The following is a 22,504-nucleotide window of genomic DNA, read 5'->3' as shown; positions in this document are numbered from 1 at the left end:
AAAAATAAGATTAAAATGTTTGGCCCTCAAGTCTAAATATTAAATCATAAAATTGAAAGGGGGGAAAAAAAGAACTGAAAGGGACTTTTAAGATCTTGTATAAGATTAAGGAAACAGACCCAGATGAGTTAACTGCCTAAGTACACACAAAATTTAACATATCCTTATAATAAAACTATGGCATACTTTGCTCAATCTCTTTCATTCAATACGTGTAAACTGAAGCTAATTTAGACTACTATGTATCTGACAATTACAAAGACAAAATCTGTATTGTTCTTACTACTAAAACACATCATGGCATTAACATCAGGCTTAAATAAAACAAACCTAAAAAGATATATAGCTTTTCAGCTTTTCAGCTTTCAGGTCAGGAAGCTCATTGATTGTCTATAAAGTCAAATTTCATCACCAAGATTAAAATGAAATACTTCTTAAGATTATCATTTCTCAAAACCAGAAAATGTTGCATGATATGAAAAATGTGTAAATAAAAATAAAGCAATAAGGTTGAACAATGGTAACCACATGTAAATAGAACTTCTAATCAAGGAGTCAAGTACCTGTTGAGCAGTCCCATCTGTGGCCAGCATTCTTCGCTCTTTTAATTGTCTGTGTAGCAGGGCCTCCACACCATAGCGCTGGCGGTAGCGCCGAAGACATTTCAGCTGTTTCAAGCTTTCTCGCTCTTTCGTTAAAAGTCCCTCTGGACCAGTCAAAAGGCTACTACCTGGAAAGACAGTCAAAAGACATATATATTCCCCCTGATAATGCCAACCTGGTGTACCTTGGAAGACACGATCCTAACCTAGCAGGAATAAACAAACAAAATTCTCTGACAAAGATGAACTAGAGTATGTAAACAAAGTTATTCTGCCTCATAAGACCCAAAAAGCAACAAAATTGATCACAATCACATTTCTGGAAAAGAGAGTCAACTTAAAGGGGCTGGCACACTACTTGCCTAAAGTTTCATGTTCTGCTTTGCGGTTATGTAAATAATGACGTTTCTTCTCTTTCAATAGATGCTGAAGTCGTTTGAATTGGTCAATGTATAAAGACTGTAAACGAATCAGTTTCTCACGCATGATCAGGGCCACCTCTTCAGCTGTGTAGACACCAGCATGTCTAGAACAAAAGAATAAGCAAGTAGAGAATGGGTAGAGTGGCAAACCAGCAAGACCCAATAATCTTTTTTTTTTTTTTTTTTTGAGGGGAGGAAAGGTGAAGAAGCACAACTAGAAGAATTTTTTATCTCTTTATCTGAATTATGTCATTTTAATGAGTCAGTCAGTCATCCAACAAGAATTTATTAAATATAAAATAAATTGTAGGCCAGGCACTGCAAGCCCTGGGACCATGATTAATATAAGCAAAAAAGAATGACAATCCCTGCCCTGAAAGGGAAAGAGAGGACCATGATGGAGGAGATTCAGTGAAAAATAAAAAGGGATGGAGAAAAAAAGGGTGGAGAAGGTACTTGCCAAGATATAAATTCCAGAGCTAAAGGGATTCTGAAACAAAAATATTTTAGAGCATGGTAGAAAGTCTCAAATGCTCAAGGCAAATTCAGATATCTTTATGAAACAGTCTTCTCTAATTTAAAAAAAAAAAAAAAAAAAAGGAGGCAATCAAAGAGAAACTAGGTAGAAAAGAATGAGAGGAATAGGAATTCTGCACCATCACCTGCCAAATGTTTATAGTTAGTCTCACTTGGAATACAAGCAAAAAATCCTGAGACTTCACTCCATCAATACTATCAGACCACCATAACTGAAGCAATGGAGGAACAGTTAATAGACCCTACAGAGAACAGTCACAAAACCATCCTTAAAAAGAAGCCAAGGAAAGTTGCATGACCAGCCCCAGAAAGAAACCAAAACCCAATGATCCAATCAATATTAGTAAAAATGAGGAGGATGCAGATGACCTCAGTTGGAAAATAAGTAAAAACGACTTGATAAACTATTTCACCACATTTGGTGAGGTATTTGCACAACAAAAATGAACTTTAATGCAATAACATCTAGAAATTTGGGGTTTATCCTCTTTATCTGCTAATGATGATAGTGCTTTGTATCAGAAAGAACACAGCTTGATAGACAAATAATTGAACCCAAAAAATTTATGGCCATGAAAAGAAACATTCCATAAATAGAATCTTTGTTGGAAGACTGAATTCTGAATCTCACAGAAGATAAAATCCATAAGTCTCTCAGAGACTTTAGGGAGATTGAATTCATCAGACACAATAGATCTAAAAAAAAAGAAGATCCAATGGCTATAATTTTCCCAGTAAATTAGGAAGTTACATCATTGCATAAGAAACATGATATGGGAGTAGAAATGGGCATCTGAAGTATAAGGAGAATTGAATCATTGAAAGAATAGTGATAAACAAAGAAGAAAGGATTTTTGTGTAATACTGAGGGTTGAGGATCCAGTTAAAATTAGACAATATGAATTTATACTAGATTTGGTTGATAAGAATTATCTTAAGTTCTTCCATATGTAAGGCGGCATATGGAGAGGAGAAACCAGGATTGAATAGTGGCAGAGTATGAACTCTAAAATAAAACAGGGGCAAGTAATTTAAGGATGCAGAACAGTGCAGAGTTGAACAATTCAACTAGGTCATGATTAAAAGAAGGAAAATGAGGTCAAAACAATCTTCAAGGATTGGGTAAACAAGAAACAGTGGAAAAACTTATGACTTCAGTGAAGATGACATTCAAGTTCCAAACTCATAGACTGAGATGGATGTACTTGTTTATTTTTACATAAAGGATTGAATTTTGGGAGAAGAATGCTATTATAAAAACCCAGAAAGTCCTCTATGGCTCAAGCAAAGTGAAATCTGTGTACATACATAGTGATAGCATAGTTGTGTAATAATCAACTGTGAATAACTGCTATTCTCAGCAATACAATGATCATAATTACTATGAAGGACTTATAATGAAAAATGTTATCCATACCTAGAAAAAGAACTGTTTGTGTCTGAATAGAGAAAGAAGTATACTTAATTTTTTTACTTGTTTTTTAAGGCTTTTTTTTTTGGGGGGGGGGTATGGAGGAAGAAATCTGTTTCTTTTGCAATAGAAATGTTCTGTACAACTTTACATGGGTCTTCTGAATGAGAGTTGAAGAGAGGAAAGGAGAGAATCTGGACTCAAACATTTAAAAACAAATGTAAAAAAATGTTTCACATGTAACTAGGGAAAATAAAAATAATAAAACAAAGAATTTCTTTTTTTAAAAGATCCCATTAAGATTTTAGAAAAGAAATGCCACAATGCTGGTAAGAGTAAATGCAATGTATCCCAATTAACCTAAGTATTATCAGTGGCAGTAATGCAGCTGTGGGGACAGCCAAAGAGGCTGAAGCAGAGGGAATTGGGAAGTAGTGATAGCAACAGAGAAAGTAGAGACAGTACTAACAACTAAGTCAAAGTCAAAAATGGAATCAAATCAAAATTATGACAACTATTTGAATCAAGGATTCAAAGGCAACCAGGGATATATCATCAAGGCAAGGGGTTACAGCAAATTCAAATTCCTCTTATGGTTTTATAACAAAGAACTAACTAGGTAACAACTATAGTCAGAGCAGAATGGAAAGATTTCAACACTTGATTGTGTTATCAGAATAATAAAAATAAACAACATTAAGATGGTTCTATGGGGTATGCAACAATAGATTTGGCATATAGAAATAATACAAATACTTTACAGGGAAATGCATTAGATGGACATTAAAATTAATTATGCAAACTTTATAAGTCTTATTCAGTGGGCATTTTATTTAAAATTGAAAAAGATCTTTCATGTTGAAGATTTGCACATTTCTAATTATTTTTGTATATAGTATATAAACATAAAGCTTAAAAAATATATTAATGATTTAATAGATTAAATAGCAATGATTCCACAGGCCAGCTAGAAGCCTAGATCAGCTTCTGCACAGCCTCTGCAACTTTTCAGTTTATACAGATGTCATACCTCCTTTTTGACTTTTTAATTTTACAGTTTGTGTAAAATGGAATCATTAATTTTACTTCATTTTTGGTGTCTTTTGGGAATCTACTAAGCATTTTACATGTGTCCTGATTACCATGAATGGATATTAAGCTTTTCTAGTTTTTGAAAAAAGTTTAAGTATTCCCCCCCCAAAAAAAAAGCACTTTTCAAATGTATTCTACAGATTACCATTCCATAAAGCAAGTAATGATACCATTTGTTGCTATACCAATTATGCCCAGCTCTTCATGATCTTATTTGGAGTTTTCCTGACAAAAATACTGAAGCAGTTTGCCATTTCCATTTTCTTCTTATTTTATAGATGAGAAAACTGAGAAAAACATCTGAAGCCAGATTTGAAATCACAAACATGAGTCTAACTCCAGGCCCAGCATTCTCTCTATTGCACCACTTAGGCTGTCTCATAATTTTCGTTATAGTTTCATTCCAAGATAGATGAGATCATGAAATCTCCACTAACACCCTCAAGATATTGATAAACCTTTGACATTGTTCTCCATTTATTTAAAAAAAAGAAAAAAAAAAAAAAAAAGAGCAACTTACCATTTATAGAAGCATTTGTTGTAATAGCAAAGAAATGGAAATACAATAGCATCATAAAGACAAATCATTTTGAAAGACTTAAGAAACTGATCAACCCATTGACTAACCACGTTATCCACCACCTCCTAATAACAGTCAAAAATAAGTAGGAATAAGTATATAATAAACTCAAAATGTAACTTTCAAAGATATTCTTTTCTGTTTCTCCTTCTGGCCTTTCTTGTTTTCCTTCTTTTGTACTTTATTTTTTAAATGCTTTAGTTAAGCATCTGAGTGGAAGATTTCCACAGAGAAATGTTCATTCCTCAGGCATGAAATAATTAGCAAAAGTAACCTTACAGGCCTCATGGTAGGGCCTGCTTTATAGTTTAGAAAACTGTCATTAACTACAGAAAACATACAAAAATAATAAGAGTTGCAACTTACTTTAAGGGATCTTCTTGATCGCTGTCTATACTATCAGCTTCACTATCAGGATCACCTCTCCAGGTCTGATCCACAGTCACAGGCTCCTGATCCCCATCACTCCAACTGTCTTCATCTGAGACAAAAAAGGGAATATAGTCATTAAAACTTCACCCCTCTATAATTCCACTGCAACTGTAATACCAAAAGGTCTAAATGATTTTAACAACTCAATTTCACAAAATAAGCAGCTTTTTAGAATTGATACTCTTTAATTATTTTAGAAATGAGTGAATGAAAGCCACCAAAAATACATCACAAATCATAGATTTGAAATCACAAACATGAGTCTAACTCCAGGCCCAGCACTCTATGGCACCACTTAAGCTGTCTCATAATTTTCATTATATTTTTACTCCAAGATAGATGAGATCATGAAATATCCACTAACACCTTCAAGATATTTTAATAAGCCTTTAATAGCTTATCATGGAAGGGTATCAACCACTTTCTGAAAAGCACAGGAAAGCCAACTTCCTAAACAATGTTTTTTTAAACAAAACCAGTAAAGCATTAAAAAGCTACTTCTTTATCAGTTTAATGAAATAGAAATTTTGAAAAATTAGTTTAAGCACAAGTGATGTCTCTTTAAATTCAAAATCTTTGAATCAATAATCTTTGAGCAATTTTTGAATTCTTACCAAATACTTGCTAGTCTATGTGCAAGGTACTAAACTAATAGTATGAGCTCTCCTTTTCCACTCTTAACGAATCTACTAGAAGGAAGACCCTCACCCAGAATTCGGCTGGCTTCACTGCGACTACTCTCTGGAGTCTGGGAACCCAGTTCGGTCTTAGCATATGAACTCAATTGGCACAAAAGTGTTTCACCCATGGGTCCAGCATTGTTTTTCTTCATCTGAGCATGAAGTGCCAGGGCATTCCTACGGGCATGTTCTGCACAGAAAGATACACTGAAGAGATAAAACAAGAAAGGAGAAAAAGTTACCTTTATAGCTTCCAAAAGTTTCAGAATTAAGTCCTTGAAAATCACAATCCTTAAAGTACTTAATATTTGACAAAACTTAATGGGAAAACTAAGAAACAGCACAGCAGAAACTACACAATGTGCCAAGATAAAGTCAAAACAAGTACATGATTTAAACATAAAGGGTAATCCTATAAACAAATTAGGAGGGCAAGGATATGTCAGATCTATTAAGAAAGGAAGAATTTATGACCAAACAAGAAATAAACAGTACTATGGATAATTTTTATGTTAAATTAAAAAGGGTTAGCACAAACAAAACAATGTAACCAAGATTAGAACAAAAGCAAAAAGCTGGAAAACATTTTTTTCAGCAAGTATCTCTGATAAAGATTTCATTTCTCAAATATATAGAAAACGGAGTCAAATTTATAAGGATAAAAGTCACTTCCTAATTAGTAAGTAGACAAAGGATATGAAAAGCTATCCATAGTCATTAAAAAATGGTCTAAATCACCATTAGAGATACAAATTAAAACAACTCTGAGGTAGCACCTCATACCTAATGGATTGGCTAATATGATAGAAAAGACATTGATAAATGTCTAGGAAAGAGGAGATGTGGGAAAACTGGGACACTAATGCACTGTTGGTGAAATTATGAACAAGTCCAAAAATTACATAGAACAATTTGGAACTATGCCCAAAAGGGCTATCTCACTATACCATTACCAAGTCTGTATTACAAAGAGAAAACAAAGGGTGGGTACTTATTTGCATTCAAGTATTTATAGCAGCTTTTTTGGTGGTGACCAGGAATTGGACACCGAGAAAATGCCCATCAATGGAGGATGGTTGAACAATTTACGGCATGTGATTGTAATGGAATATTACTAAGCTATTAAAAAAATGTCAAACCAGATGATTTTAGAAAAACTTCATAAATTAGTGGCAGCTAGATGATGCAATGGATAGAGCACCAGCTCTAAAGTCAGGAGGACCTGAGTTCAAATCTGGTCTCAGACACTTAATACTTCCTTAGCTGTGTGACCCTGGGCAAGTCACTTAATCCCAATTGCCTGGGGGAAGGGAGGGAGAAGAGAACTTTCAGAAATTGACACAAACAGAACCAGGAGAACATTGTACACAATTACAGCATTGTTGTACAATGAAATGATCCAAGACATTTCTAAAGCACTCATGATGAAAAATGCTATCCACATCCAGAGAAAGAACTAATGCAGCCTGGATGCAGATTGAAGCATGTTATTTTCCACTTTTTTTTTTCGTGGTTTTTTGGGGGGGGGTTTTTTGGTGGTCTTTCACAACAGGGCTAATATGGAAATGGCTTGTACATATATAACTTATGTTAAAGTACCTTCTCAGGATAGGAAGAAAAGGAGGGAGAGAATGTGGAACTCAATATTTTTAAAAAGTGAATGTTAGAAATCAAAGCTATCTATAATCATCATTAAAGATGCTAATCAAAGAGGCAGCTAGATGATGCAATGGATAGAGCACCAGCCCTGAATTCAGGAGGACCCGAGTTAAAATCTGGTCTCAGACACTTAATACTTCCTAGCTGTGTGACCCTGGGCAAGTCACTTAACCCCAGCCTCAGGGAAAAGGGAAAAAAAAAAAGATGCTAATCAAAACAATTCTGACCTCACACCTAAGACAAAGAAAGAGAGAGAGAGAGAGAGAAAGAGAGAGAGAGAGAGAGAGAGAGAGAGAGAGAGAGAGAGAGAGAGAGAGAGAGAGAGAGAGAGAGAGAGAATAAAATTCAAGCAAACCACAACAAAAAGCGTGAAAATGCTATGTTGTAATCTACCCTCAGTTCCCACAGTCCCTCTCTCTCTGGACATAAATGGTTGTTAATATCACAAGATCATTAGAACAGACTTAAAATTGTTGAAAAGAGCCACATCAGAATTGATCATCCCATAACCTTGTTGCTGTGTACAATGATCTAGTTCTGCTTCAAAGCAATTTTAATAGATTTGTGATAGAATGAGCTATTTAGAGAAGAGAGAAAACTATGAAGACTGAAAAATGAATCTCAGCATAGTATTTTCATCTTTGTTGTTACTACTATAGTTTGCTTGCTTGCTTTTTCTTTCTAGTTTTTTTTATCCCTTTTGATCAGACTTCCATGTGCAGCATGATGAATATGGAGATATTAACCTATATTGAATTGCTTATTGTCTTGGGGAAAGGGAGAGTTTTACTTCAGAAATTTTTTTCCAATCTCTTGCTTTATTTCTTCTAGGTATAGATATCCTTGTGGAAAATCCATAACTTTTTTTTGTCTTTCCATGCAATTAGTGATTTTTTTTTTGGTAGATCTTTTAGCATAATTTACATGCTGGTCAATGCCTTCTTTGATTCAGCACTCTTAATTCCTGACTTTGTGCCAGCACCAGGTTTTGATCCTTGCTAAACTCTTATTGAGGCTGACCCTCAATGTTTGTCAATTGATCTCTAGTTATTAGGGTTAGGTCTTTCTTTGATTTTTTTTTTTTTTTTGATTAAGGCAATTGGGGTTAAGTGACTTACCCAGGGTCACACAGCTAGGAAATATTGAGTATCTAAGGCCAGATTTTACTTCAGAGCTGGTGCTTTATCCATTACACCACTTAGCTGCCCCTCTCAATGATCTTTTTTTTTTTTAATATATATATATATGTGTGTATATATATATATATATATATAAAATATTATCCCTTGTATTCATTTTTCCAAATTATCCCCCCCTCCCTCTATTCCCTCCCCCTGATGACAGGCAATCCCATACATTTTACATGTGTTACAATATAACCTAGATACAATACATGTGTGTGAATATCATTTTCTTGTTGCACAATAAGCATTAGATTCCGAAGGTACATGTAACCTGGGCAGACAGATATTAGTGCTAACAATTTACATTCACTTCCCAGTGTTTCTTCTCTGGGTGTAGCTACCTCTGTCCATCATTCTCAATGATCTTTGATATTCTGAAGCAGATCTTCTTAAATTTTTTCTACTCACAGGACCCCTTTTTGCTTGAGAAACTTGTATAAGACAAATTATTTATAGTAAATATAAATAGATATACAAATCAAACATTTACTGCTAATAAATCATGAGAGCAGCTAGATGGAACAGTGAATAGACCAGCCCTAGGGTCAGGAAGACTTGAGTTCAAATCCTGTCTCAGAATTTAACACTTACTGGCTAGCTATGTGACCCTAGGCAAGTCACTAATTCCAATTGCTTCAACCAAAAAACAAACCTTAACAGCAATACACAAACAAATCATAATTTCACAACCCCCAGTTAACAAGACCCCACATGAGGTCAAAAACATTTAAGAAACTGGATTCTAGTGTTCTGGAGCTTAAAGGCCCTCTATGGAGTATCAGGAATCTCAGAGGCCCTGGGTTCAGGATTCTCCTAATCTAAGCATTAAAATATCCTCTTGCCCTTCCTGCTCTTACTGAAGCAGGATGTAGTCAAAGATGGCCAAGAGAGTACAACTGTGACTAACATCCCCACTCAGAAACCTGCAGAGCTAGGTCTAGGAACACAGTAATTAGGAAAAATTTTGGACAAATGATAAATACCACAGAGCCAAGCTATTCAAGATGTAAGTCCAGAAGAAAAAACTAATAATTTCACTACCATCTACAAGAAAAGTCATCAGATTTGCCATATATTTTATAGGAATTCCTGGAAGAAAAAAATTAAGTTTAAGGAAGAACATATAAATAAAAAGCAAGGAAAGGAGAATAACAATACAGAAGGTACAAAACCTTATTCAACTAATAGATTCCTTGAAAATTATATTAAAAGATCATTTTACAGATTTTACATTTCATTTTATAGATAAGTATATCCTATCCAAAGTATATCATTACTCACACAGCAGATACTCAATTTCTAATTAACTATTATAGAAGTATGCTAAAAAGATAAGAGGAAATTATCTTAAATTACACTATGAAAGAATATGAGAATCAAGAGATATTATTAGTAATAACTCCTAATAATAATACTTCATTGATTCTGATTTTTCCAAAATAAGTCTTTCAAATTGGAAAAGCTTTGAGGTCACATTCAAGACCATGTTCAACTAGCCAGTAATCAATAAAAAAGACAAAAATATCATAAAGGTCCTCAGTCCTTCAAGATTCCCTTACATGTCCTATGCACGATGAAAGACATGGTCCCAATTTGTGCTGCAGTCTCCTAATTACAATCTCCTTACCTCAAATCTCTTCCCATTCTACATTTTCTTTTTTTTTTTTAAAGCACAAATTTGATATGACCATTATCATTTTCCCCTTGCCTGGTCTATGAGCTCCAGTGGATCCCTATTTAACTCCACAATCAAATATAAACTTCTTTATTTGACATATAAAGCATCAACTCATATATAATCAGACTCCTTCCTCTGTTCCTAAGTTCTTTCACTGACCAGACCTACCTACTTATTTCCAAGGTGATGCTCCATCTCCTATCTTTGTGCCTTTGCATTCACTATTTCCCATACCTGGAATTCTCTGCCCCTCTCACCTTAGCCTCTTAGTTTCCTTGGCTTCCTTTAAAAGTCCTTTTTTTTTTTTTTTTTAAAGGTTTTCTCAAAATCCTTCAGCTACTGCTACCTTCCCTTTGAGATAACTTTCTGTCTACTATGAACAGTAAATACCTCCCAGATACCTAATTATTTAGATGTCATCTTCTCTACTAAAATGTACACTTCTAAAGGAGGAATTAATTTTGCCTTTCTTTGCATCCACAATATTCAGCACAGTCCTTGCCACATAGACATTTAATAATATGCTTCCTGATTGACTGAAAATATCACTGCAAGGTGACTTTAGTTAATTCCATATAAAATCCATTAAAATTCATGAAACTTTTTCTGAGACATTCAAAGCCTTATTTATACCATTATTTCCATGCAACTAAGTGCCCTACAATGTTGTTTTTATCCACTTTGTTGTTTACACAAAACTGTACATTAGTTTACATTAGTTCGTGACTTCTGAACCTTTTCCACTCCTTGATTTAAAAAAAAAAAAAAAAAAACCTTAATGATATTTCTTGCTTTGATTATTCCTGTAACATACTTGCTTCTTGTTCTTATTACAACTTCAGACAATGCCCCCACCCCACCATGCTAAGCAGGGAAGGAAAAGTAAAAAGCATCTCTGAAAAAGGACAAAATAGGGCCTTTTGATTAGAAAAAAAGGTTATCATCTCAATGAAATTATGTTATGGGTGAGAGGCCAGTAATTTTCAAGGATTGCTTTAAAAAAAGTGCCAAGGGGGCAGCTAGGTGGCGCAGTGGATAGAGCACCAGCCCTGAATTCAGGAGGACCCCAGTTCAAATCTGGCCTCAGATATTTAAAGAAGCTGTGTGACCCTGGGCAAGTCACTTAACCCCAGCCTCAGGGGGAAAAAAAAGTGCCAAGTCCCTAAAAAAAAAGGCAATAAGGAAAACAAAATCAAAAGGTTAATGTTCATAAAGATCACTTAACTTCATCTGAAAATGGTGAAGCTCTATGCAAAGGTCAATATAAATAACTAGTCAAAAGAGAGACAGAATGAACTATATGGGTGAATCCATGCAAATCAATTAGGACTTCTGAAAAAAAGGCATGTGTCTTGATATAGATAAAGAACATTATCAATATATACAATTAAGGTATCTCAAGCCTAACTTCTGAAAAGATAGTCTCAATAGATAATCAGCATTAGCAACATTAACAAATGAAGTACTATACAGGTGTATATAGAAAACATTTTGGGCAATATTTAATTTCATTGCACTCGGTTTCTCTTTCATAAAAGATACTGTGTAACTATCAACCTGAGGATTGTTCAATCTCAAGAAAAATACCTAAAATTGTCTCAATAATATGGTATTGTTTCTTTTAATCAGCTTGCCACCCCTATATGCGACTTCCTAGTATGATGGATAAAAATCTAACAAGGGAATTACAAAACCTGAACAGAAAAATAAGTAAAATTTATTTTTACCATAAGCTGTTACAAGCTCACTAATATATTTACAATAACATTTTTTTGGGAAAGTGTTTTTCAAAGTACTTCCTCACATCGTTTTTTTGAGGCTAAGAAATAAGTGGTACCTTGACATTAAGAAATGTAGAAAGATGAATGTTAGTTCAAAGTTCATTATTAATGTTAAAAGTAAAAGAGATACTTTTAAGAGTACTCGATCCATTCTGCTTTTACAGAACACTTTGCATTACCTAATAAAATATTCAACAGCTCCACTGTCACTTAGAAAATAACATCATAATCAATAGCCAGCATGCACCACCTTCAGCTCCCAGTCTCTCTATACCCAATGTACCACAATGAAAAAAACCACAAGGCTCCTTCCTCAAAGCACCATCCTATCCCAAAATGAAACCTTATTTTAAAAAAAGAAAAAAAAAATCAAGAAAAGAAAAAGAAAAAAAACAAAAAACTCACATACCCATCTTTCTTCTCGGGCTTAGGGCCAGCGTTAGGACATCTCTTTCCATTCTTGGTAGATATGTAGCTGCACTGCTTGAAAGGCGCATTCCTGTCTTCAAGGATATGTTTAATGCAAAACTCTTGCCCTTCGAGACGGGGCTGGGAGCATGGGCGGTGTGTGAAGGAACAAGACTGGGGCTCCTGAGATCTGGGCACTGGGTTGACGCGCCCCCGATTCGATGGCAGGACGTGGATCCGAATTCTGTTCATACCAACACCTTCGAAAGCAAAGGTGGGAAGGGGGGAGAGAGACTCTACATTGAGAGGTCGGGGAGGCCAGGGATCTTTCATAGCCCTGCCCCCACTCGCCGCCCAACCCGGGCAAGCGTCCGCATTCACATTCCAAGAACCACCCTTTCTCTTTCTCTCCTTCCCTCTCTCCGAGTTTCTACCTCAATCTCTCTCTGTCTCTCTCCCTTAAAAAAAAAAAAAAAAAAAAAAAAAGGAAAGGGAAGTTTCACCTACTCTATGTCGGTCTACTAAGGGCCTCCTGCCCAGGAGTCTCCAAAGAATTCCCTGAGAGCTCGGTATAGCCGTGGCTTCCCTTTCTCGGGGGAAAAGGGGGAGGCCTCCGCAGAGACTTAACCAGGGCTCGGCTTGGCTCTGCTCCCCTGCCCTCACTCTTCCCACGTTCCTTTCATAGGAAAAAGCCAAGGAAGCTCTCGAGGGTATGCCCCCTACCTCCGCCCTGGCTTGCCCTCTCCCGGCCGCGCGAGGCCTTTTAGTTCACCGCGCCGTCGGACTCCCTCCCCGAAGCTTTGTTCCACACACACAACCAAGCCCAACCCTCCCCCAACCCCGAGTCCAGCCAGCCCACGAAGACTCCAGCGATCGCCATTTTGACCCAGGGCTCGGGGCGTCCAGAAAATCCTTTTCATGGGCAAGGGGACAAGCAGGGGAGGAAAAAAAAAGTTAAAGCCCCGTCGAAGGCCACCGCCACTTGAAGTCAATCGCCCAGACCCCGGTGGAGCCGAAGAGAAAAGACAAAGACGCCACCCGGCCACCAGAAGAGCAAACTGGCCAGAGTCGCCATCTTACCTCAACGGCCTTGCAGATAACTCTCTTGTGGATCCCCACCTACCTCTAGCTTGCTCACCCCGCCCCCTAGACACCAATTGGATTCTTAGCAAGAGGATACGGCCACACCATTGGCAGAATGCTCACGTCCATCAGACTGGGAGGGTGTTGCGCCGGGAATAAATAAGCGGGGGGGGGGGCATGGGAGGAGTAACTGGAACGGATGTCTCTCTGCAGTTGAGAGTTTATGGGTGGCGGGAGTGACGGGAGGATCAAAGATTCGCGGGCTTTTAATAGTCCTGCTGAGGCCGCGCCGTTTTTAACCAGGTTCAGGGCTGCAGTTACGACTTCCGTTTGGAATTTCCCAACGGGGAGCTGTAGATTGTAACTACCTTGGCGCCACTTGAGCCTTAATAAAAGTCTGAATGTTTTCTTGGCTTGAACTCAGAAATAAGCAGCCTCGAGTAGGACTCAGTGAGCCTGCCTAAAAACCCGGAAGACCTGGGAGTAAGCAGCAATTCCTGATGATTTAATATGATTTTGTGGTACCCTGATTTTAGGGGGGCTTCTGTTCTAACAATGAGTAAATCCTAGATCTTCTGGTTTTGGAGTCTGCCTCAGGGACTTTTCACAACTCCCAATCTAAAAACAACCATTTAATTCTGGAGACCACTCCTCAGTTCATTGCTCTGGTCAATGATAATAAAATTCAGACCATCCCTCAATTCATTGCTGACTAATAATCTCCCTGGTTGATGAGGTTGGGCCCGATTCCCGGTCAGAGAGCCAAAAAACGATGAGATTCGGTGCAGGGCAGGGAGTTGTGTGAACCTCCTTCTGGTTGGGACGCGTCCTTTATAAATGAATTTGGGAATTCAAAAAGTTAAACTGCCAAAAGAAGTTTATGATTAGAACTGAGAAATCAGCTTTTTCAGGCTGACTTCCTTAGTGGCAACAGCAGAGAAAACCCGATAGAGAGGTAGAGGGAGTAACCCTGAAAGATTGCCTTTTCAGGGGGCAGAGGGTCGCAGCTATGCCAAGGAGAGAGAGAGCTTCCTTGGCATAATTCCAGCTTGTAGGTCTTCTGTAAGGGATTGAGTTGAAGAAAGCATGTTATATGGGCAGCTCTTGATGGGGGCTGGGAGCAGTTTGAGTTGGAATCAGAATAGAGAAATTTGGAATTGAATGAGTGTCCCTGGACTAATCTCCAACTCAATAGAATTGGATAGAAATCTCAATCTCCAGCTCGGTCTAAGTAGTAGTCCTGGACTCAACTAGTCCCACCCGGATAACAGAAAGAAACCACTGTTTCTTGATTCGCTGGACAGATCTCTCAGGGGAGAGCTTCTCTGAGGGAGTTTCCCAAGTTTTACCCCCAAAATCCGAGAGAGGGAGAAAGAATTTCGGGGCTCCCCTCGTCATGGTTAGCAAGAATTGAATCCTGGTAACCTCTGTCCTATCTCTGGACCATAAAATCAGCATGCCAATGATAGAAAGCTAGATAAAATTGTCCTCTGCCTCTTAGCACTCTGCTAATTCTTTTCTCCTTAATAAACCTTTGCCCCTTAACTTGGAGATTGGGTCTGCCAATTCTTTCACCATATTTGCAACAAGGACCTGGGGACCCCCAAACGTTGTTGGGATGTTTTATTCCTCAACATCGACATATTGCTTGTGAGCTAATGCAAGTCGCCCAAACTCTCAGCCCTCTAGGCAACTACAACTGAATAAGCCACAGAAAAAGTTTCCATCCATTTTGGTACTCGGGTTTTTGTTTTTTATTTTTTAACGAATTCTCTTGTATTGTTCTGTAAATCTCAGAACAAATGCTACAAGTCTTAAGTAAGATCCATGGACACTCAAAGGCAGGTTGAATAAACCCCATGGGAAGAAAAAAAGAATGCAAACTATTTTAATAGCAATTATAATATTTCTATAGCACAATATATTACCTCATTTGGTTCTCACAATAATCTAGTGAGAGGAGGAGCCTCATTATCTTCATTTTAATAGGCATCAGTGAAAGAAGCTATGTCCTGAAGACAAGATCCTATCCTTTGCAGCAAAAAAATTTTTAAATTTTTTTTTATATTTTATTTTGTTTTTTATTTTTATAATTATAACATTTTCTTTGACAGTACATGTGCATAGGTAATTTTTTTTTTTTTTTTATATTATCCCTTGTACTCGCTTCTGTTCCGAGTTTTTCCCCTCCTTCCCTCCACCCCCTCCCCTAGATGGCAGGCATTCCCATACATATTAAATATGTTATAGTATATCCTAGGTACAATATATGTGTGCAAAACCGAATTTTGTTGTTGTTGTTGTTGCAAAGGAAGGATTGTATTCGCAAGGTAAAAATAATCTGGGAAGAGAAACAAAACAAAACAAAACAAAACCAATGCTCACAGTTTACACTCATTTCCCAGTGTTCCTTTTCTGGGTGTAGCTGATTCTGTCCATCACTGATCAATTGGAATTGGATTAGTTCTTCTCTATGTTGAAGATATCCACTTCCATCAGAATACATCCTCATACAGTATCATTGTTGAAGTGTGTAATGATCCCCTAGTTCTGCTCGTTTAACTCAGCATCAGTTGATGTAAGTCTCTCCAAGCCTCTCTGTATTCCTCCTGTTGTTCCTTTCTTACAGAACAATAATATTCCATAATGCAGCAAAAATTTGAATACTCACTTTCCTTTATACTTTCCACCTTTTCTACCACTATTGTTGAGTAAGATACTCCAACAGTGTTAGGGTCCCCAGGTTGGTGTTACAGGTATAGAGAAAGAATTTGCAAACTCAGTTTGTCTCCAAGTTAAGGAGCAAAAAAAATTTTAAAGCTGCTAACAGCTGTCAAAGTTCCAAAAAAAGTTAGAAAAGCATCAGAAGCAGGAATATAAATTATAAGAAAAAGTTAGAGATCAAGTGCTTCACATACTAATATTTTTTATGGTTTAGAGGTAGAAACGAGGGGTGGTCTTAGAGATAGAGTTGAGGAATGATCTGTTATACACCTCATATTGTCTCAGAAAGTTTGTTATTACTGACCAACAGATTGTTATCTGACAACCAACATTGTTTGTGGAACTACAGCATTCCCAAAACCAGGTGGCCTGAAGATTATTGCTATATCCTCCCCAGGAGCTATACCACACCATTTCCCTCTCAAGAAGCTGGGACCTAAATTCATTTGGGGCAAAGTAACAAAGGTCTCATCTTCTGAAGCTGCTTCAGGCTAATAAATGGTGTAAAGCTAGCCTGCCTAGTGGAGTCCAGAGACTGAGGAGGGAAGACATAGAACTTGAAGATGGTGGCAGTGACATACTAGGGTGCCAAGCCTCAGAATTAGATAGATGGTAGTATTCAAATTGAACAAGTAGTTGGAAGTTTATGACCTAGAGTGAGTTTGCCATTATTCATCCAGGATATTTTCAGTGTTTCCAGGAGTTTAACTGAAGTTGTAATAGTCAGAATGACCCTATATGATTCTTGCATTTTTTATTCAAGAAGTCTGTACCTTGGGCCTTCTAAGATTTCAATTATACCATGTCTCCCAGATTTAGTGGGGTGTGAGCATGAGCATTGGTGGGTTTAGGGAGATGTTTATATGCAAATAAACATCTTGGGACTTGGACCAAGCTGTGTGGCAAACTGAATAATAAGATACTGGTCTGAATCTACAAGATTCTCAGAGGTTAAGAAGGGCCTCCCACACAAAAATTCAAAGGGTGATAAACTTAAAATTCTCCTGAGGTGCAATGTGGACTCTAAATAGTCCTAATTGAAGATTATTCACCCAATTCTCATGAGTCTCCAGGTACAGTTTGACTGGCTTGAAGATGTAATTACATTTTTCTCCACCTTTCCAGAAGACTGAGAATGCCAAGAAGAATGGAAATAAGTAATCTTAAATGTCTTAGCTATAACTTGGGTTATTTGAGAAGTGAAGACTGGACCATTCCTGCTCTATAAAGAGCTGAGCAGGCCGAAATGAGGTATTTCTTTTAGTAAATACTTTGATACTTCTTGGGTTTTTTTAGTTCTACACGGAAAGGACACTATTCATTAGTAAAAGTGTTAACAAAAACCAAAAGTAGTTTGAAGCCCCTGCAAGGGGGTATATGTGTAAAATCTATCTGCCAATCCTTCCCTGGGTATGTATTCCTCTTCCAGATGGGCCTCAGAAGAGGGAGTGGGTGGGTTTAAAAGCCTCTTCAGGATTTATTTGGGCAAAGCCAAGCAGCCCAAGCAGGCCAAGCAGGCCTAGCAGACCTGTCTAATTGTTTCTTCCAGATTGTGACCAGTAAAAAGGATTTAGAAGGCATTCTTTCCCTACTCTGTAGTTTCCACTGACTGGCCTCTGGGATTCAAAGGTAGTCTGAGGGTGGTTGAAACCACACAGAAGAGGGAAGAATGTATCCCCTTTCTTTAGCAGGGGTCTGTTCCTGGGTGATATGAGGGAGTGTAAGCCTCAAGGAGTTGGGGAAATCAAAGGTGTCAGGCAGTAGCATGAGCAGCTAAATCTGCAAGCCTGTTACCCATGGCCTGGAATGAGCCCCCCTTCTCAAAAAATTCTACAAAACATAAGAGAAACCTCTTTAGGTCCATGTAGAGCTTGTAGTAATTGTAGAATTTCCCTTGTGTACTCATTCCTTTCCCCAATTCTAAAGCTCCAGTTAGGGCAATGGGTTCAATCTAATGAGGACAGGGTAGGGAAGGAGAGGTGTGGCAGGATTGAGAGTTTTTCTTGCTCTCCAAGGAGCAGGGAAGGAAATTCGCTTACTCAAAGGCTGTGATAAAAAGGGCTTTTACTGTTAAAGAGACACCAAGATAAAGGATTCTTTGGTGGGCAACATCATTCTCAAGAGAGAAGTGATTTTGCAAAGAGACATTTTCTGAAGGTGTATTTTATACAGGAATCTAAGAATAGGCAAAACCATTTGAGTTTGTATATGAAAAGAGACATTCTCTGGAGACTCAACCTGTCTCCAGAGGATGTAAGACCATTTGAGTTTGTATAACTTTTTGTTGGTAATTTTACATAACTTTACAGGGCAGAGATTCAGAGTTTTGTTCTCATCAGATCCTCTGGGCAGACGTCTCAGGGGAGAGTGACTTAGTCTCCAAGGTGCTATTGAAGATTACCACAGAATAACCTGCCTTTCTTTCCCATTTTTTTATTCTTTTTTCCCCCCTGAGGCAATTGGGGTTAAGTGACTTGCCCAGGGTCACACAGCTAGGAAGTGTTAAATGTCTGAGACCAGATTTGAACTCGGGTTCTCCTCACTTCAGGGCTGGTGCTCTATCCACTATGCCATCTACCTACTCCTCCTTTCCCCATTTTCAAGAAAACTGAATCTATCAGTAAATTATTCACTATCTGGGTTGTCCAGAGGAATGTCCCTCAAGTCAGATTGACTGGAATAGACTCTTGTGTGAATGACATCAACTGACTAACTACTGTCAGGGAGCAGGGTGGCAGAGTTGAGAGTGTGGCACACCCAGAGAGTCAAGTCAGGGGTGTCTAAAAGGAGATCCTGATAGCTGGTAAGCCTCCCACTAGCAAGCTACTGATAACCTTTGGCTTCTAGAATGCTTTGAACCCAGTGGAGAGTTAGAATCTCCAATTGATGGGGGTTGAGGTCCCTTTAAGATTCCTCTCTGACTGCCCATGGCTGACCTTGATTCACAAATCCTGGTCAAAGGCACCCTTTGAATATCTGGGCCCAGCCCCACTATCAGCTCAGCTTCCCCCAGCCCTCACCTGACCTGAGCTAATTGAAAAGCCCGCCAAGAACTTGGGGTACTGCCCATCATCTTCTAAGTATAAAAGAAACAGCCAGAGCTCTCTCTTTGCAGGAGCCCCTCCCCCCCAACACATGGTATCCTTCCAGCCATGTAAGGGTTCCTGCCCGCCCAACGGCCACCTTTGGCCCTGGCTGCTTTCTAACTGAACTTTACTTCCAAATTCCTACAATAAACCTTTTATTTATCAATCTAGGTTTTCGGGCCTATAAATTCATTTACAGGAGACACTGCGCCTCATGGGATCTTAGTGCCAAGAAACGGGGTTTCTCCTTTCCTTTGACTCATTACAATGGTTGGTCTAGGATAAGCTTGGAGGCTTCCTCAATTAGAAAGGCTGTAGCAGACACTGCTTTAAGGCAGGAGAGCCACCCCAAGGACATCAAGTCAAGTTGCTTTGAGAAGTAAGCAATAGACCTGGGATCAGATCCCAGGGACTAAGTTAAGACTCCTAAGGCTTGCCCCCACCTTTTATCAATATACAGAATAAAAGGCTTTTCTAAATTAGGCAGGGCTGGCACTGAGGCAGAGGTCAGTTTAGCTTTCAGGGTCATAAAAGCCTTGATCTAATCAGGGACCCAGTCAAAGGAAAGCGTGTCAGGACCATGAATAGAATCACAGAGGGACTTGGCAATAATCCCAAAGTTAGGTATACAGATTCTACAAAATCCATCCATACCTAGGAAAGTAGTTGTTGTTTCTTTGAGGCGGGTTTCAGAGAGTGATAAGATCATCTGTTTCCTCTCCACTGTGAGCAAAGGAGGGGTAGGAGCTAATTCATTAAGTATTCCCCAATACTTAACAGACTGACAGGCAATGTGGACCTTAGACAAAGATACTTTATAGCCTCAGGAGCCCAGAAAGCTAACCGATTTTATGGCAGCAGCAGAAAATCCTCTCTGGTTGATCAGGATGTCAACATACTGGATGAGGCTGCTATTAAGGCAGCTCTAGATCTCTTCAATCTTTAGTCAGTACCTATCCAAAGAAGTGGGGGCTGTCTCAAAAGGCCTGAGATAGTACTGTCCATGTTAATTAGTGGGAATTAGGTTCCCTCTGATTTGCTTATTCAAAGGCAAAAAGAAATTGTGAGTGGTATGCAAAAGAAAGCATCTTTAAAATCTAAAATAGAAAACCATTGTGTGTTCCCTAGGATCTGAGTCAGGATAGTATAGGAATTAGGAACAATGGGATGAATAGGAATAACTGCCTCATTAACAGTCCTATTCCATAAGGAATTCCTCCCATAGGGGAGGATAAGAGTATTACAGAGAGACTAAAAAGGAACTAAAAGCTTGTGCTTAAGAAATTTTTCAATCAGAGGTTGCAATTCTTCTCTGGCCTCTGGCTTCATTTGATACTGGTGCCTATGAGGGAACACTGGATTCCCAAGGTGCGCTAAAACTGGAGTGGAGTTGAGTCTCTTTAAGATTCCTCTCTGACTGCCCATGACTGATCTTGATTCACAAATCCTGGTCAAAAGCACCCTTTGAATATCCAGGCCCAGTCCCCACTAACAGCTCAGCCTCATGGGATCTTTGCGCAGAGAAACAGGGTTCCCCCTTTCCTTTCCCTCATTAGCATGAGTAGCCCACCCAGAGGTTCCATGGAACCAGACACAGGAATCTACTTCCCCTCCCAGATTTCTTAAAACCTCCTAGGACTCTGCCTCAGGGAAGGGACCTCACCCCCAAGCACAGTTTCCTCCTTATCTAAAAACCCACTGAATTCCATTATTTGAAAAAAAACTGTTGGGAAAACTAGAAATTAGTATGCCAGAAATTAGATATGGATCCACACTTAACATCATATACCAAGATAAGATCAAAATGGGTACATTTAGGCATAAAGAATGAGATCATAAATAGATTAGAGGAACATAGGATAGATTACCTCTCAGACCTGTGGAGGAGGAGGAAGGCATTTGTGACCAGAGGAGAACTAGAGATCATTATTGATCACAAAATAGAAGATTTTGATTACATGAAACTAAAAAGTTCCTGTACAAACAATACTAATGCAAACAAGCTTAGAAGGGAAGTAACAAATTGGGAAAATATTTTTACAGTTAAAGGTTCTGACAAAGGTCTCATTTCCAAAATATATAGAGAATTGATCCTAATTTATAAGAAATCAAACCATTTTCCAATTGATAAATGGTCAAAGGATATGAACAGACAATTTTCAGATAATGAAATTGAAACTATAACCACTCATATGAAAGAGTGTTCCAAATCACTACTGATTAGAGAAATGCAAATTAAGACAACTCTGAGGTATCATTACACACCTGTCAGATTGGCTAAGATGACAGGAACAAATAATGATGAATGTTGGAGGGGATGTGGGAAAACTGGGACACTGATACATTGTTGGTGGAGTTGTGAAAGAATCCAGCCATTCTGAAGAGCAATTTGGAATTATGCCCAAAAAGTTATCAAACTGTGCATACCCTTTGATCCAGCAGTGCTACTACTGGGCTTATATCCCAAAGAAATACTAAAGATGGGAAAGGGACCTGTATGTGCCAAAATGTTTGTAGCGAATGGATGTCCATCAATTGGAGAATGGTTGGGTAAATTATGGTATATGAAGGTTATGGAATATTATTGCTCTGTAAGAAATGACCAGCAGGATGAATTCAGAAAGGCTTGGAGAGACTTGCATGAACTGATGCTGAGTGAAATGAGCAGAACCAGAAGATCACTATACACTTCAACAACAATATTGCATAAGGACGTATTCTGATGGAAGTGGATATCTTCAATATAAAGAAGATCCAACTCACTTCCAGTTGATCAATGATGGACAGAAACAACTACACCCAGAGAAGGAACACTGGGAATTGAATGTAAAATATTAGTGCTACTGTCTACCCAGGTTACTTATACCTTCAGAATCCAATACTTAACGTGCAACAAGAAAATTGGATTTACACACATATATTGTATATAGGTTATACTGTAACACATGTAAAATGTATGGGATTGCCTGTCATCTAGGGGAGGGAGTAGAAGAAGGGAGGGGAAAATTTGGATAAATGAATACAAGGGATAATGTTATTAAAAAATTATTCATGCATATATACTGTCAAAAAAATTTATAATTATAAAATTAATTTAAAAAAATTTTTAGTGAAGCAAAAAAACCCAAAAAAACATTGAATTCAA

The 22,504-nt window shown here is 38.1% G+C and overlaps 1 protein-coding gene across 5 annotated transcripts in view; it reads right to left on the bottom strand.

Annotated features, from left to right (window-relative positions):
• The window catches only part of LOC141544406 (KAT8 regulatory NSL complex subunit 2-like), a 32,920-nt gene extending 19,279 nt beyond the window's left edge, over nucleotides 1-13,641 (bottom strand). Inside the window, exons 1-6 of one of the 5 annotated variants that reach the window (XR_012482596.1) lie at nucleotides 13,547-13,641; nucleotides 12,468-12,726; nucleotides 5,785-5,963; nucleotides 5,011-5,125; nucleotides 961-1,128; nucleotides 564-726 (exon numbers count right to left, since the gene is read on the bottom strand). Coding sequence is in view for 1 of the 5 variants with exons in the window: in XM_074270523.1 (XP_074126624.1) it covers nucleotides 564-726; nucleotides 961-1,128; nucleotides 5,011-5,125; nucleotides 5,785-5,963; nucleotides 12,468-12,799 (957 nt within the window). In the remaining 4 variants the exon portion in view is untranslated. Of the gene's footprint in view, nucleotides 1-563; nucleotides 727-960; nucleotides 1,129-5,010; nucleotides 5,126-5,784; nucleotides 5,964-12,467; nucleotides 12,920-12,973 lie in introns of those variants that run through there. The other 4 variants (XR_012482597.1, XR_012482595.1, XR_012482594.1 and 1 more) reach the window with 4 other exon arrangements.
• Between the last annotated feature and the right edge of the window lie 8,863 nt (nucleotides 13,642-22,504).

This window comes from Sminthopsis crassicaudata, chromosome 5 (genome assembly GCF_048593235.1).
Source record: "Sminthopsis crassicaudata isolate SCR6 chromosome 5, ASM4859323v1, whole genome shotgun sequence".
NCBI classification, from domain to species: Eukaryota; Metazoa; Chordata; class Mammalia; order Dasyuromorphia; family Dasyuridae; genus Sminthopsis; species Sminthopsis crassicaudata.
The sequence above is the reverse complement of the archived record's forward strand: the minus strand, read 5'-3'. Positions and strand labels throughout refer to the sequence as shown.